The sequence below is a fragment of the Sciurus carolinensis genome, chromosome 14, assembly GCF_902686445.1.
Source record: "Sciurus carolinensis chromosome 14, mSciCar1.2, whole genome shotgun sequence".
NCBI lineage: Eukaryota > Metazoa > Chordata > Mammalia > Rodentia > Sciuridae > Sciurus > Sciurus carolinensis.
The window spans coordinates 77064086-77079261 of record NC_062226.1 but is presented as its reverse complement, the minus strand read 5'-3'; the positions used below and the strand labels follow the sequence as shown (position 1 = coordinate 77079261).

At 37.7% G+C, this 15176-nt stretch overlaps 1 protein-coding gene across 1 annotated transcript; it reads left to right on the top strand.

The window, feature by feature from the left end:
- The first annotated feature begins 627 nt into the window (after nt 1-627).
- On the top strand, nt 628-11622 carry Rfk (riboflavin kinase). Its single transcript, XM_047524738.1, has 4 exons — nt 628-1017; nt 2238-2389; nt 8081-8183; nt 9423-11622. The coding sequence occupies exons 1-4, from the start codon at nt 936-938 to the stop codon at nt 9551-9553; spliced, it is 468 nt and encodes a 155-aa protein (XP_047380694.1). The 5' UTR covers nt 628-935; the 3' UTR covers nt 9554-11622.
- The last annotated feature ends 3554 nt before the right edge of the window (nt 11623-15176 follow it).

Sequence of the window (15176 nt, the reverse complement as noted above, 5' to 3'; positions counted from 1 at the left end):
CAGTTCCAAAGTTCAGAAAGCCGGACAAGACTTTTATCACGCTAAGTTCTCAAGCAGATACTCTAAAGAGGGGAAGTGGTTGGGTAGGCAGGCATCCCTAATCAAAAAAGAAAACCAAAATTGTATTGTGGTCATCTTCCAGTTGCCCCTGGGGTGACAGCCCAGACAAGGACTTGCTTCCCTGGATCTTACATCCAGACCTTGGTCAGTGGTCTGGGGGGACGAGAGTCCCTTCCGGCAGGGTAATCTCTGAGCTGAAACTGTGAAGCTTTAATGTTTAAAGAGCAAATGGAATGATGACCTGCGATCAGCCTAGCGATTGCCAAGGAGCCAAAGAACGTCTCGCTTTGACGTCAGGGTTCTAAGGAAAAGAAGGGAAAAGAAACACCGAGAGTGTTGAGGAACGGTGCTTCCTAGCCCCTTAGGCTGAAGCAAGGACCCCTGAATCCGTTTTCGCATTCAGAGGCGGGTAGGAGATCCCAGCGAACCGAGGTCAGCCTGATCCCGGCTGGGGGCGGAGCCACGGCAGGGGGCGGGGTTAGAGCGGAAAGAGACTACGGAAGCCGAGCGAGCACTGGGTGTTCTGCCGCGGAAGTGTCCTTACGCCGGCCGAGTGAAGACTGGCAGGGCAGAGACCTCTTCCACCGTCCGGCAGCCCCCGCCGCGCTCCCTGCCACAGCCGCCCTTCAGCTGTTGCCGCAGCTCCCGTGGCGGAGACGCGCTTCCTGAGTTGTCCAGCAGCTTCTGTTGGGTCAGCGGTGGGAGAGACCCGCCGCGGCGTGTCGTCGGTGCCATCCGGTACTTGGCGTGCGCACCCAGCGGGTATAGCTCTTGCCCTGTCCCCCGGCTGGTCCGGGGCTCCCAGCACTGTCCCCACGGCGGCTCCGCCAGACGCGCGGACTGGCCTGCAGCCCGCGTCCCCGGCGGACGGCGTCATGAGAAGCCTGCCGTACTTCTGCCGGGGCCAAGTAGTGCGGGGCTTCGGTCGCGGCTCCAAGCAGCTGGGCATCCCCACAGGTGAGCGCGGCGCGGCGCGGCGCGGCGCGGAGCCCCGGGGCGGGATCACGTGAGTGGCGAGGACGTCAGCCCAGGGGCTCACGGCTGGGCTGTGGGACCACCGTGCTGCGGGCGGAGGTGACCCTCTGTCAGCACCGCTCCCTCTTTGTTAAGGCGGAGGATCTTTCATTGCGTTGTCCCAGCTCCTCCCTGCCCTTGCTCCGAGCTCCCTGGAGACCTGGGTGCTGAGGACAGGAAGCTTAGCCGAATCACAGGATCCCTCTTTCCCTTTTCCCGATCCAGCCAGGATGGTTAGCCAAGCATGTCGCTTGCCTTGCCTATTAAAACCTAATGTGGGCCGGATTCGCCCAATTCCTTCTTGGAATCTGTTAGTCACCAAGTGATAACACAGGTAGTTGAAGAACCAACTTTTGTTTTTGGCCTGTCTTCATTAGTTTTAGTAATCAGGACTTAACGGCTTAATTGATCCTTTAAAATACACAGCGGGGGACATGTGACTCAGTGGTAAAGCAAACTGGGTTCAATCCCCAGTTTAACCACCCCTTCCCCCGCCAAAAGAAAAAATAAAAAAAGAAAAAAAAAGCAGCTACTCCTGAAAACTATGCAGTACTACTGTATGTTGAAAACTACACAGAGGTTTGCCCTTTGGACTATTAAACGATTCTCTTTAGGCTGGGGGTTTAGGTTTGTGTGTTTAAAATAAGACGCTTTTGAAGAGATTCAAACCGACTTGGAAAGAGCAAGTCCTTAAAAAGCCATTGGGTTTGTTTGGTTGGTGGTTTTGATTTTTAACGTTAAGAGACAGGGTCTGGCTGTGTTGCTCAAGGCTGGACCTGAACTTCTGAGTTCAAGGAATCTATCTTCCTGCCTCAGCCCCTGGAGTTTCTGGGCCTGTAGGTGCAGGTAACTACTTCGTGGCCTCATTTCATCTGCTTGTACCTGTTTTTCTTTCTTTCTTTTTTTTTCCTACCCAGAGAGTGGTTTTTTGTTTTTTGTTTTTCTTTTTGAGAAATTTATATACTTGCCTTGTATCTTAGTCCAAACCTTTTCACCCGAAGCGAAAGAAATCCAACTCAGGATATGGGAAGATGAGATGGCTAGTCACTCAAGGCTCTAGCAATCTTGTGAATGTAATAATGTAGAATAGTCCTGCATGTGATTTTTACAATTTTTTTAATATGAAACTTGTAACACCAAGAATATTTACTTTTGTTGTTTAGCTAATTTTCCTGATCAAGTAGTAGATAATCTTCCAGCTGATGTATCCACTGGCATTTATTATGGTTGGGCCAGTGTTGGAAGTGGAGATGTTCATAAGATGGTGGTGAGCATAGGATGGAACCCATACTACAAGAATATGAAAAAGTCCATGGTAAGAATCACATTTTCCTCTGTAACAGAAATGGGGTTATGATTTGGAGGGATGTGTGGTTTTAAATGCACAAAGAACTTACTAGTGATAAACACGGCATGATACAAATACTGGGGTTTTTGGCAGCATACTTGGAGAACTTAAACACAAAGTATTTACTGGTATTTTTTTGTCTGTTTGTTTGTTTGCAATACTGGGTATTGAACCCAGGGGTGCTCTGCCACCTTTCATTTTTTAATTTTGAGACTGGGTCTTGCCAGGTTGCGGAGACTGCCCTTGAACTTGCAATCCTCCTGTCCCAGCTCCCTGAGACAGACTTGCATCACTAGGCCCAGCTAGTTACTATTTGAATAGAATATCTGTTCCCATCCTTTTACTTTCAGTCAGTGCCTTTGGATTTAAAGTGAGTCTCTTGTAGCTGGTAAATGGTGGGATCACGTTTTCAATCCATTCTGCCAATTTCTGCCTTAGAATTGGAGCACTTAATCCATTTTCATTTAATTACTAATAAAAAAGGATTTCCACTATTTTGCTTTTTGTTTTCTACATTTCCTGTAAGTTTTTTTCATTTCCTTTGTTACTACCTTTTGCATTTAGTTGTCTTTTTATAGTGACACATTTTGATTCTTTCTCATTTCCTTTTGTGTATTTTTTTATAGATATTTTCTTTGTAATTACCATGGGAATTACATTTAACATCCTAAAATTTGAAAAGTCTACTTTGAGTTCATGCCAACTTTAGTAGTGTACAGAACCCACAAATTATATCTTTCTATATATTGCATACCCAGTAACAGATTAATTTTTAATGTATTTATTTCTTTAAATCATAATGTGGAGTTAAAAAAAACAATGCTACCTTTTAATTGCTTTTTTAATAATTGCTTATGTAAGTACATTTACTGTAGATAAAAGTGAGTTATTTAAAAGCATGTTTCATAAAATTGAGCTTGCCACAGTTTTTTTTTATTGTAAACAAATGGGATACATGTTGTTTCTCTGTACATGGAGTAAAGGCGTACCATTTGTGTAATCATAAATTTACATAGGGTAATGTTGTTTGATTCATTCTGTTATTTTTTACCTTCCCCCCACCCCTCCCACCCCTCTTTTCCCTCTATATAGTCCTTCCTTCTTCCATTCTTGCCCCCTCCCACCCCCCATTATGTGTCATCATCCGCTTACATCCGCTTACCAGTAAGATCGTTTGTCCTTTGGTTTTTTGAGATTGGCTTATCTCACTTACCATGATATTCTCCAGTTTCATCCATTTGCCTGCAAATGCCATAATTTTATCATTTCTTTATAGCTGAGTAATATTCCATTGTATATATATATACCACAGTTTCTTTATTCATTCATCAATTGAAGGACATCTAGGTTGGTTCCACAATCTGGATATTGTGAATTGAGCAGCTATGAACATTGATGTGGCTGTACTCTGTAGGATAATGATTTTAAGTCCTTTGGGTATAGGCCAAGGAGTGGGATAGCTGGGTCAAATGGTGGTTCCATTCCAAGCTTTCTGAGGAATCTCCATACTGTTTTCCAGAGTGGCTGCACTAATTTGCAACCCCACCAGCAATGTATGAGTGTACCTTTTTCCCCACATCCTCACCAACACCTATTGTTGCTTGTGTTCTTGATAATCGCCATTCTAATTGGGGTGAGAGGGAATCTTAGGGTAGTTTTGATTTGCGTTTCTCTTATTACTAGAGATGTTGAACATTTTTTCATATATATGTTGATTGCTTGTAGATCTTCTGTGATCTGTTCATTTCCTTAGCCCATTTGTTGATTGGATTATTTGTATTCTTGGTGTAGTGTTTTTTGAGTTCTTTATGTGTTCTGGAAATTATGCTCTATCTGAAGTATGAGTTGCCACAGTTCTTGTAGTTCAAAGTGTAATTACTTGATTACCCTATTAATATAGAAATGCTCACTATAGGCATGATGCAAATTGATGCTTTCTTTCTCTCTTATTGCATTGCTAAGTATTAAACCCAGGGCTTGCTTGCTAGGCAAGTTACACTCCCAAGCCCCTCTCTATTTTTAAAAAAATCACCTTGGAGTTTACTCTTGTTTTGCCCCCATTTTTTCACAGGATCCACACAATTTATGTTTTTATTTGTTAGATTTTGCTGAATCTTTCCTTTTTCTGTGTGCTGGGAAATAAACCCAGAGTTGCTTTACTACTGGTCTACATCCCCAGCCCTTTTTATTTTGTTTTTTATTTTGAGACAGTGTCTTGCTCAATTGCAAGAGGTGACCTCAAATTTGTGAGCTCCTGCCTCAGCCTCTGGAGTAGCTGGTGTTATAGACATGTGCCACTGTACCCCACTTGGCTCAGTATTTTGTCAACTCAAGTATGTGGCAAAAACAGATTTAGAGGGATCTAAATTTTAATTTTCTCTTTTTCTTTCTTTCTTTTTTTTTTTTTTTTTTTGTGCCTGGGGATTGAACCCAAAGGTGCTTTACCACAGAGCCATATCCCCAGCACTTTTGTTTTTATTTTGAGGCAGGGTTTTACTAAGTTGCTTAGGGCCTTGTTATGTTATTGAGACTGGCCTTGAACTTGAGATCCTCCTTCCTCAGCCACTTGGATTATGGGTGTGTGCCACTGAGTCTGTCAAATTTTAACTTTGAAGAGTTAATAAAAGAGAAGTGTGTCACAGTTGGAAAACCACAGAACTAAGTGTTGGTACAAGAATAGTACTAACTCAGAACTAAACTAAACATTTTACTCAGTAGAATAGTGAAAATTATTTGTTGGAAGAATAAGGTAAAGAATTGAAAGTGAACACAATACTTTTCTGTTGAATGAGGAAGGAAAAGAAAGGCAGAGGAAGCTATCCCATGATGAATTTTCTTTCTGAACCACCTGGATAATGGAACTCTTACTATTGAATTACTTAAGGAATGCCTTGGAAATACTTTTGATAATTAGGAGAAACTCAGTTTTCACTGATAGAATGTTTCTACATTTCAGGGAGTATGTGTGTGTGTGTGTGTGTTTCTTTACCAGTAACAGATAACCTGTGAAGTTCTTATTCAAGTTCTTTGCCCTTATTAAAAAAAAAAAAAAATTGTGTAGTCTTGTTGTCTTAAAGAAGTACTTAGTATATTACAGTTCCAATTCCTTTGTTGGAATTATGTGTTACAAATTTCTTCTGTTACTTTTTTTTTTTTTTTTAAACTCACTGGTGTCTTTTGAAGAACAAAAGTTCTTATTATAGCCATTTAGTCATTTTTCATTTATGGTTGGTTAGTGCTTTTAGTAATCTATTTAAGAAATCTTTGCCTACACCAAAATCATGAAGGCAGTCTGTTTTCTTCTAAAAGCTTAAGTGACTTACTTGTCTCATTAAATTGATTTTTGAGTATGGTATACAGTAGGGATCAAAATTAATTTTTCTCAAATGAATATGAAACAGATACAGCTTATCTATTTTTTTTTCAGCTTATCTATTGAAAATGCCATCCTTTCCTAATAATACTACAGTGTCTCCTTGTGATATACCGAATGATTTTATGTGAGAGTCAAAAAAAAAACATTCATACATACTGATCTGCTTGTTTATCTTTGAGCCATTACCAATGGGGCTTAATTTTCATAGCATTATAATAGGTCTTGATATCTGCTTGTATAAGTTCTTCAGGCTTGTTTTCAAGATTTTCTTAAATAATTTTGACCTTTCTATACAAGTTTTAGAATAGTTTCTCAGTTTCTACCATTTAAAAAACACTGCTGGAATTTTTATTGAGATAGAATTGAATCTGTAGATCATTTTAGAGTAGATCTGTTTATGAAGGATTTAATGTTCTAATCTATCCCATCCTGCAAGTACCCTAAATCTTTCAACTGACACTTTGCCCCCATTTACAGAGGACAGTTACACAAAAGATATAGAACAGAGAGTGAGTTATAAAATTAATTTATTTCATTGATATTCAACATGATCTTATCATTAAGTGTTTTCCTTCCTTCCCTCCCTCCCTCCCTCCCTTTCTTCCTTCCTTCCTTTCTTCCTTCCCAGAAGCACTTAACCACTGAGCCATATCCCCTTTTTTGTTTTTTATTTAGAGATAGGGTCTCACTAGGCCTTGCTTAGGGCCTTGCTAAGTTGCTGAAGCTGACTTTGAACTCGAGATCCTCCTGTCTCAACATCCTGAGCCACTGATATTATAGGTGCGTGCCACCATACCTGGCTTAATTTTTGTTTCATATTTTGAGATAGAGTTTTACTAAGTTGCCTAGGCTGGCCTTGAACTTGTAATCCTCCTGCCTCAGTCTCCTGAGTCACTGGGATTACCTAGGTGTGTGCTACCACGCCCAATTTAAGAGTGTCTTTTTTGGAATATGATTACAAAAGAGAATATATGCGAAGTGATTTCTCTGTACATAGAGAAAATAGGGAAGAATAGTACAACCATCCCTATATCTTTATTATTCCCATTTTAATGATCTCAAAGGGTCATGACCCTCTTCCCCCAAGAAAACTAAAAGTTTATAAAAAAATAGGTTATATTTTTGAGAGGAAATAAAATTTTCCTTCATCTAAAAGTTTCATGTGATTTGTTTTGTTATTTGATCTGAATCATTTAAAATGTACTGTTGCTTTTATTATCAGAATGAGATAGTTGTAGTCTTAGATTTGTGCTATTTCAGTTTAAAAGATCACTTCATAGATTAGATTTTCTCAGGTTATATGCTTCAAGGTGGATGTGTTTAATAGTTTACACTTACATGTCCCAATTTCTAATGCTACCATTCTAGTTCAGCCTCAGCTGTCTTTCTTTCTTTTTCTCCCCTTCCCCCTCCTTTTCTCCCTCTTCCTTCTCCTTTCTCTTCTTCCTTTTCCTTCTTCCTTATTGTTGCTACATTGGGTATTGAACCCAGGATGTTCTACCCCTAACCTACATCCCCAGCCCTTTTTATTATTTATTAATTTATTCATTTATTTTTGGTGCATGTGTGGTACTGGGGATTGAACCTAGGGGCATGCTTTACCACTGAGCTACATTCCCCACCCATTTTTAAATTTTGATACAGAGTTTTCCTAAATTGCTGACACTGGCCTCAAATTTTCAGTCTTCTTCCCTCAGTTTTAATATAAAGAAACTTCAATTTGATGATTAAAATATGATAGATGAACCAGGCTTGGTGGCATATGCCTGTAATCCCAGCAACTCAGGAGGCTGAGGCAGGATGATTGCGAGTTCAAAGCTAGCCTCAGTGACAGCAAGGCACTAAGCAACTCAGTGAGACCCTGTGTCTAAATAAAATACAAAATAGGACTGAGGAGTTGGCTCAGTGGTCAAGTGCCCCTGAGTTCAATCCCCGGTACCAAAATAAATATATATGTGTATATTTATATATATATATGATTGATGAATAATAAGCTTTTTGGAAAATTCCTCAATCGTACTGAAAATTCATGTGTCAAATCAGCTTTCCATTGCTTTCTGGCACCATCATGAGCATCAGTTTACCAATTTATGATACAACATATCTACTACCTCACTTAAGTTTATACATAAGGTTAGTAACAGGAGTGATGAAAAAATAAGTCTTAAAATTTTAACGAGGACTGATTGCTTCATTTAAATTAACTCACTGTAAATATGAAGATGAATTTCAGATTTCAAGAAGTCTGTAATCTGAAGTTTTTCCAACTTTTTTGACTATAGGAAACTCACATCATCCATACCTTTGAAGAGGACTTTTATGGGGAGATCCTCAGTGTTGCCATTGTTGGCTACCTCAGACCGGAAAAGAACTTTGATTCTTTAGGTAAGTTCTTGTTTTGATCTCCGTAAATATTACTACTAAATATTACTACTGGTAGCAGTGGTGACTGGACATACATTATTGAGCATTTAATAAGTGCCAAGCACTGTTTTAAGTGTCTTACATGAGTTAATTTCTTTATCCCCCACAACAACCCTATGAGGAATTATTTTGCCCCTTTCACAGATGAGGAAATTGACAGTTTTGCATATAGTCATTATCCTAGTCTGTTTTCTGTTACTGTGGCAGAGTATCAAACTCAGTAATTTATAAAGAATAGATGTTTATTTAGCATATGGTTCTAGAAGTGGGGTGTCCAAGAGTATTGTACAGGCCTCTAGTCAGCATGTGGTAAGTGCTTTCTTGCTACACCAGTGGAAGGGCATCATGTAGTAAGACAGCAAGAGTGCTAGAGAGAGCTCAATTTTATTACAGCCCCTTGATAACCCATGAATCATGGGGCATGGTAGTGCCCTCCTGTAACCATAGTGACTCAGGATGCTGAGGCAGGAGAATTGGCCAGCCCCAGCAACTTAGTGAAACTCTGTCTTAAAAACTAAAAAAGGGCTGGGGAAGTAACTCAGTGGTAGAATGCCCCTGAGTACAATCCCCAGTACCCCCTGCCACCCCTCTCCAAAAAAAAGGTAACTTATTAATCGATGAATAGATAATCCACTCTGCCTCATGACCCAGTCACCTCCCAAAGTTCTCATGTTCAAGAGCTTTCAGCATATGACTTTGAGGATTAAGTTTCTAACCCATGACTTCCAGGAAACACACCCAAATCATTGCAGTTGCATAGTAAGTGATAGAGCCTAGATTAAAAACCATCAGACTGACTGCTTCTCTAACAGTATGAGGTTAATGAAATCTTTGATAACTGTTGAAGTGTAAGAAACAGTGAAGCAGTGAACATTTGTTTTAAGTGTTATCAGCTGTCTTATTTGTATAATGTGGTAGTTTTAACTCTGTTCTAAAGTTTGTTTTACAGGTGTAAATATCAAAGAGAACAAATCATGAATATTTGCTTCTTGCATTTGGAATTTGTAGTGTATATTTGCGACGTACCTTTCTCTTAAGAAATTGCAGTATTACTTAAGCCTGGGGAAAGGGCTGGAACAAACATTTCTTAGATTCTGTCCTATGTCAGAAATATGACCAGCCTGTGAAAGGCTGAGCAAAGGAATAGTGAAGTTTATTAGCAGTTTCTCATTATATTTATCTGGTTCATTCTCTCCACAGAGTCACTTATTTCAGCAATTCAAGGTGATATTGAAGAAGCTAAGAAGCGACTAGATTTACCAGAATATTTGAAACTCAAAGATGACAATTTCTTCCAGGTTCCTAAAAGCAAAATAATGAATGGCCACTGATAAAAAAAAAAAATTATTTTTTCATTTCACTGTTTGTAATTGTGCAGTCTTGCTTATATTTTAAAAATCAAACATTTTCCTGTAGCTGTAAATCAGTTTAAACATTAATGTGTAGTTATCCTATTATGCTTCAACTGTTCAAACCATCATGCTATCATACTAAAAAGAACCATTTAAAAATCAAGGTTGTTAAAATGAATCACTAGAAAGATATTAAGTGTCTTATAATGGAAATAAAAATGTTTATAAGTCTGATTTGAGATAAGAACTGTAATTCTCATGGTAAAATACAAGCATGTATACAGCATATGTTGCTAAATAGAAGACTTATAAAAATAATGCATTAAACAAGTTTGATAATTTACTATGAACAGAAAGAAAATACAGACTGTAACTCTGATATTTTGTGCATCCCTATATCGTACAGACATGAACACTTTTGGGAAATTTGTTTTCCTCATTTCCCTTCTGAGGTCAATTTATTCTGTCTCCATTTCTTATGTAGCACTGCCTCAATTTAAAGTGGCCTGGATTCCCTCTGCCTTTGAGTTTTTCTGGACAGTAAAATGAATGTCTTTGGTTCTGTGTGATCTGGTTTTTGTGCTCTTTCAAGAGTTTATAAATTTGATTGTCAACATTTTTGTTGACACTGGTTCTTTCTTTAAATAATTACCAGCATCAGTTTCTTTTCTTTCTTTCTTTTTTTTTTTTTCATTCAGAGTATCCTTAAACTATACCCATAAGGATTGCATTGGTCTATACCATTCCATTCCATCATGTGCACATCTGTATTGCATCTTTAGAAAAAAACAGAAAAAAATCTTTAGGCATCCTCAGGATATAAATGAATATATAACTGTTCATTTGTGTTTCCCAGTTTCTTAACAAAAACTTTTTATTTTCCCTCCAGGGAAACTAAAAACAAATTAAACTATGAAATACTTAGAAGATTATTTATTTTAAATGTGATTATATGTTCCAGAGCAAATCTAAACTGTCTTAACCATGTACGCACAATATGATTCAATGCTAGCCTGAAAAGCACTTGTAAATTGAGGGAATGGTGTAAATAAAATTTTATTCAAAAATATTCATCCTTTGCCTTTTTTTCTCCTACCAACTATAACTTTTGGCCACTTGAGTCCTTTTGTTTATATTGGCAGAAAATTGAAATGTTTGGTATTTAGGAAATTACTTGCTGGCCTAGGGGTGTAGCTCAGTGGTAGAGTGCTTGTCCAGCATGTGTGAGGCTCTGGTTTGATCTCCAGTACCACCAAAACCAAACAAACAAACGAAAGTTAAAATTATAGATTGCTTTGTGTCCTCAGATAGTACACTGCATCAGTGTTCTCTTTAACAATAAACTGGGGATGGTGTGGTGTGGGAGGATAGTTTGAAGCAAGTAGAAGGTGATTTTAAAGAAAACTCATCGTACATTATTTTTCCTAATCTACATGAATACATCATACTTACTGATGGTAATAAACAAAGTCCCTAAGAAAAACATCTAAAGCTATTGGAGAAAAAGGATACATGAATAAATTCTGTCAGATTATGTTTCAATTTATGACGAACAATGCAATTTGTGTCTTTTTTTATTTCTTAAAAATTTATGTGTGTGTGTGTGTGTGTGCATATATATATGATGGGGATTGAACCCAGGGCCTTGTGCATGCTAGGCAAGTGCTCTGTGATTGAGTTCCATCCACAGCTCTGAAGATACAATTTTTAATGTCAGAAATCCCATACTTGAAAGAAGCCACAGTTATCACTGGCTTTATGAAACAAAGTTAAAAACAAATATGGAAAGTGTAAAGACAGACTGTTTAGTCTAAACAGCTTGATGCTGTTATATTCTTATTTAGTGTGTGAAAGTCTTTTGATGTTTTATTGTCACCTTACATTTTGTTAAATGCCATTGCTTTTGAAAATCATATAGTGTGTTTAGGGGTTAATTATCTCTACTTTTTTAAGGTTTTATATTAAGTGTTTATTATATGAAATTACAGTAGTTGAATTTTGGTTATTGTGAATGTTTTCAGGTCTTGAAATAAATGTTGACTAAGTGATGTTTTTTCTTTACCTTTGTCAGCTTGAATCTTTTACCTTAGATAAGTTTTCAATTTGTTGACTGATGGTTACTTTAAGAGGTGTTAAAGGTCATGAATAACCAGGTATAAGTGGTGGCTATAGAGAACCTGGCCAGCAGTGGTTGTATAATCAAGGCCCTTGCCTTGACAGCCCTTGTTTTTTATGCCTGTAGCACAGTGACTTAGGTTTATTTTGAGAGCATTCACAAGGCATCTGTTCTCTCAAAAGTCCACTTTCTGACAGTGAGGGTTCCTATTATATTTTGAGGTAAGAAGAACCAGAGGGGTATAAGTAGGTCTGACTCCCTTGTATCCAAAATAGAGTTCTGTAACCTTCATGACTTGTGCCACTAACCCCACATACATAAGTTGGAATTTATTTGCCTGTCTCTATTGCATACAAATACTTTTTTATTTTTACAAACTGCAATTTTGATTCATTGTACACAAATGGGGTACAACTTTTCATTCCTATGGTTGTACACAATACAGATTCACACCATTAATATAATCATACATATACATACAGTAATACTCTCAGTCTACTATCTTAACTTCCCCCACCCCATCCCGGCCCATTTTCCTCTACACCATATAAAGTTCCTCCATTCTTCTCTTGCCCCCCCCACCCCACTACCCCTTACCACCGTTATGTATCATCATCCACTTAGCAGAGAAAATATTTGGTCTTTGGTTTTTTGGGCTTGGCTTATTTCACTTAGCATGATATTCTCTAACTCCATTCATTTACCAGAAAATGCCACAATTTTATTCTTTATGGCTGAGTAATATTCCATTGTGTATATATACCACAGTGTCTCTATCCATTCATCAATTGAAGGGCATCTAGGTTGATTCCACAATCTAGCTATTGTGACTAGAACAGCTGGGAACACTGAGGTGACTGCATCACTGTACTATGCTGACTTTAAGTCCTTTGGGTGTAAGCTGAGGAGTGGAATAGCTGGGTCAAACGGTGGGTCCATTCCAAGTTTTCTGAGGAATCTCCATATTGCTTTCCAGAGTGGCTGCACCAATTTGCAACTCCACCAGCAGTGTAAAAGTTTGCCTTTTTCCCCGCATCCACACTGACACTTACTGCTTGTGTTCTTGATAATAGCCATTCTATTTGGAGTTAGATGAAATCTTTGGGTGGTTTTAATTTGCATTTCTCTAATTACTAGAGATGATGAGCACTTTTTCATATATTTGTGGATCACCTGTATATCTTCTCTGAAGGCTCTGCCTAGTTCCTTAGCCCATTTATTGATTGGATTCTTTGTGTTTTTGGTGTAAAGTTTTTTAAAGTTTTTTATAAATTTTGGAGATTAGTGCTCTGTCTAAAGTGTGTTGGAAAAGATTTTCTCCCACTCTGTAGGCTCTCTTCACATTATTGATTGTTTGCTTTGCTGAGAAAAAGCTTTTTAGTTTGAATCCATCCCATTTATTGATTCTTGGCTTTATTTCTTGCGCTACAGGGGTCTTGTTAAGGAAGTCTGATCCTAAACCAACATGATAAAGATTTGGGCCAACTTTTTCTTCTATTTTATGAAGGGTCTTAGGTCTAATTCTTAAATCCTGGATCCATTTTGAGTTGAGTTTTGTACAGGGTGAGAGATAGAGGTTTAATTTGATTTTACTACATATGGATTTCTAGTTTTGTCAGCACCATTTGTTGAAGAAGCTATCTTTTCTCCATTGTATATTTTTGGCACCTTTGTCTAGTACAAGATAACTACTTTTGTGGGTTTGTCTCTGTGTCTTTTATTCTATACCATTGATCTACCTGTCTACTTTGGTGCCAATACATGCTGTTTTTGTTATTATTGTTCTATAGTGGAGTTTAAGGTCTGGTATTGTGATACTTCCTGCCTCACTTTTCCTGCTGAGAATTGCTTTGGCTATTTTGGGTCTTTTGTTCTTCCAGATGAATTTCATGATTACTTTCTCTATTTCTATGAGGAATGTCATTGGGATTTTAATTAGAACTGCATTAAATCTGTATAGCACCTTTGGAAGTATGGCCATTTTGATAATATTAATTCTGCCTATCCAAGAAAAGGGGAGATCTTTTCGTCTTCTAAGGTTTTCTTTCATTTCTTTCTTTAGTGTTCTGTAGCTTTCATTGTAGAGGTCTTTCACCTCTTTTGTTAGGTTGATTCCCTTTTTTTTTTTTTTTTTTTTTTTTTTAGGTTTGGGAATAGAGTAGTTTTCCTAATTTCTCTTTCAGCGGACTCATCACTTATGAATAGAAATGCATTAGATTTATGCATGTTGATTTTATATCCTGCTACTTTTCTGAATTCATTTGTTTGTTCTAGAAGTTTTCTGCTGGAGTTTTTTGGATCCTCTAAATATAGAATGATGTCATTGGCAAATAGTGATAGCTTGAGTTCTTCTTTTCCTATTTGTATTCTTTAATTTCTTTGATTTGTCTAATTGCTCTGGCTAGTATTTCAAGGATGATGTTGAATAGAAGTGGTGAAAGAGGGCATTCCTGTCTTGTTCCAGTTTTTAAAGGGAATGCTTTCAGTTTTTCTCCATTTAGATTGATGTTTGCCATGGACTTACATAAATAGCCTTTACAATGTTGAGGTATGTTCCCACTATCCCTATTTTTTTTAGTGTTTTGAGCATGAAGGGGTGTTGTACTTTGTCAAACGCTTTCTCTGCATCTATTGAAATAATCATATGATTCTTAACCTTAAGTCTATTGATGTGATGAATTACATTTATTGATTTCCGGATATTGAACCAACCTTGCATTCCCGGGATGAACCCCACTTGCTCATGGTGCACTATCTTCTTAATATGTATTTGTATGCAATTTGCCAGAATTTTGTTAAGGATTTTTCTGTCTGTATTCATAAGAGATACTACTGTAAAGTTTTCTTTCCTTGATGGGTGTTTGGTTTTGGTATCAGAGTGATACTAGCATCACAGAATGAATTTGGAAGGATTTTCTCCTTTTCTATTTCATGAAATACTTTGAGGAATATTGGTATAAGTTCTTTGAAGGTCTTGTAGAATTCAGCTGAGAATCCATCTGTCCCAGGCTTTTCTTGGTTGGTAGGCTTTTGATGGCTTCTTCTATTTTATTGCTTGAAATTGAACTGTTTAAATTGTGTGTCTTCCTGGTTCAGTTTGGGAGGATCATATGTCTCTAGAAATTTGTTGATGTCTTCAAGATTTTCTGTTTTGTTAAAGTATAGATTTTCAAAGTAGCTTCTCATGTATTTCAGTGGTGTCTGTCGTGATATTTCCTTTTTCATCACAAATTTAGTAATTTGAGTATTCTCTCTCCTTCCCTTTGTTAGTGTGGCTAAAGGTTTATCTATTTTGTTTACTTTTCAAAGAACCAACTTTTTGTTTTGTCAATTTTTTGAATTGTTTCTTTTGTTTCAATTTCATCTCTGATTTTAATTATTTCCTATCTTCTACTACTTTTGGTGGTGTTATTTTTCTAGGGTTTTGAGATGTAATGTTAGGTCATTTAGTTGTTGACTTTTTATTCTTTTCTTGAATGCACTCTA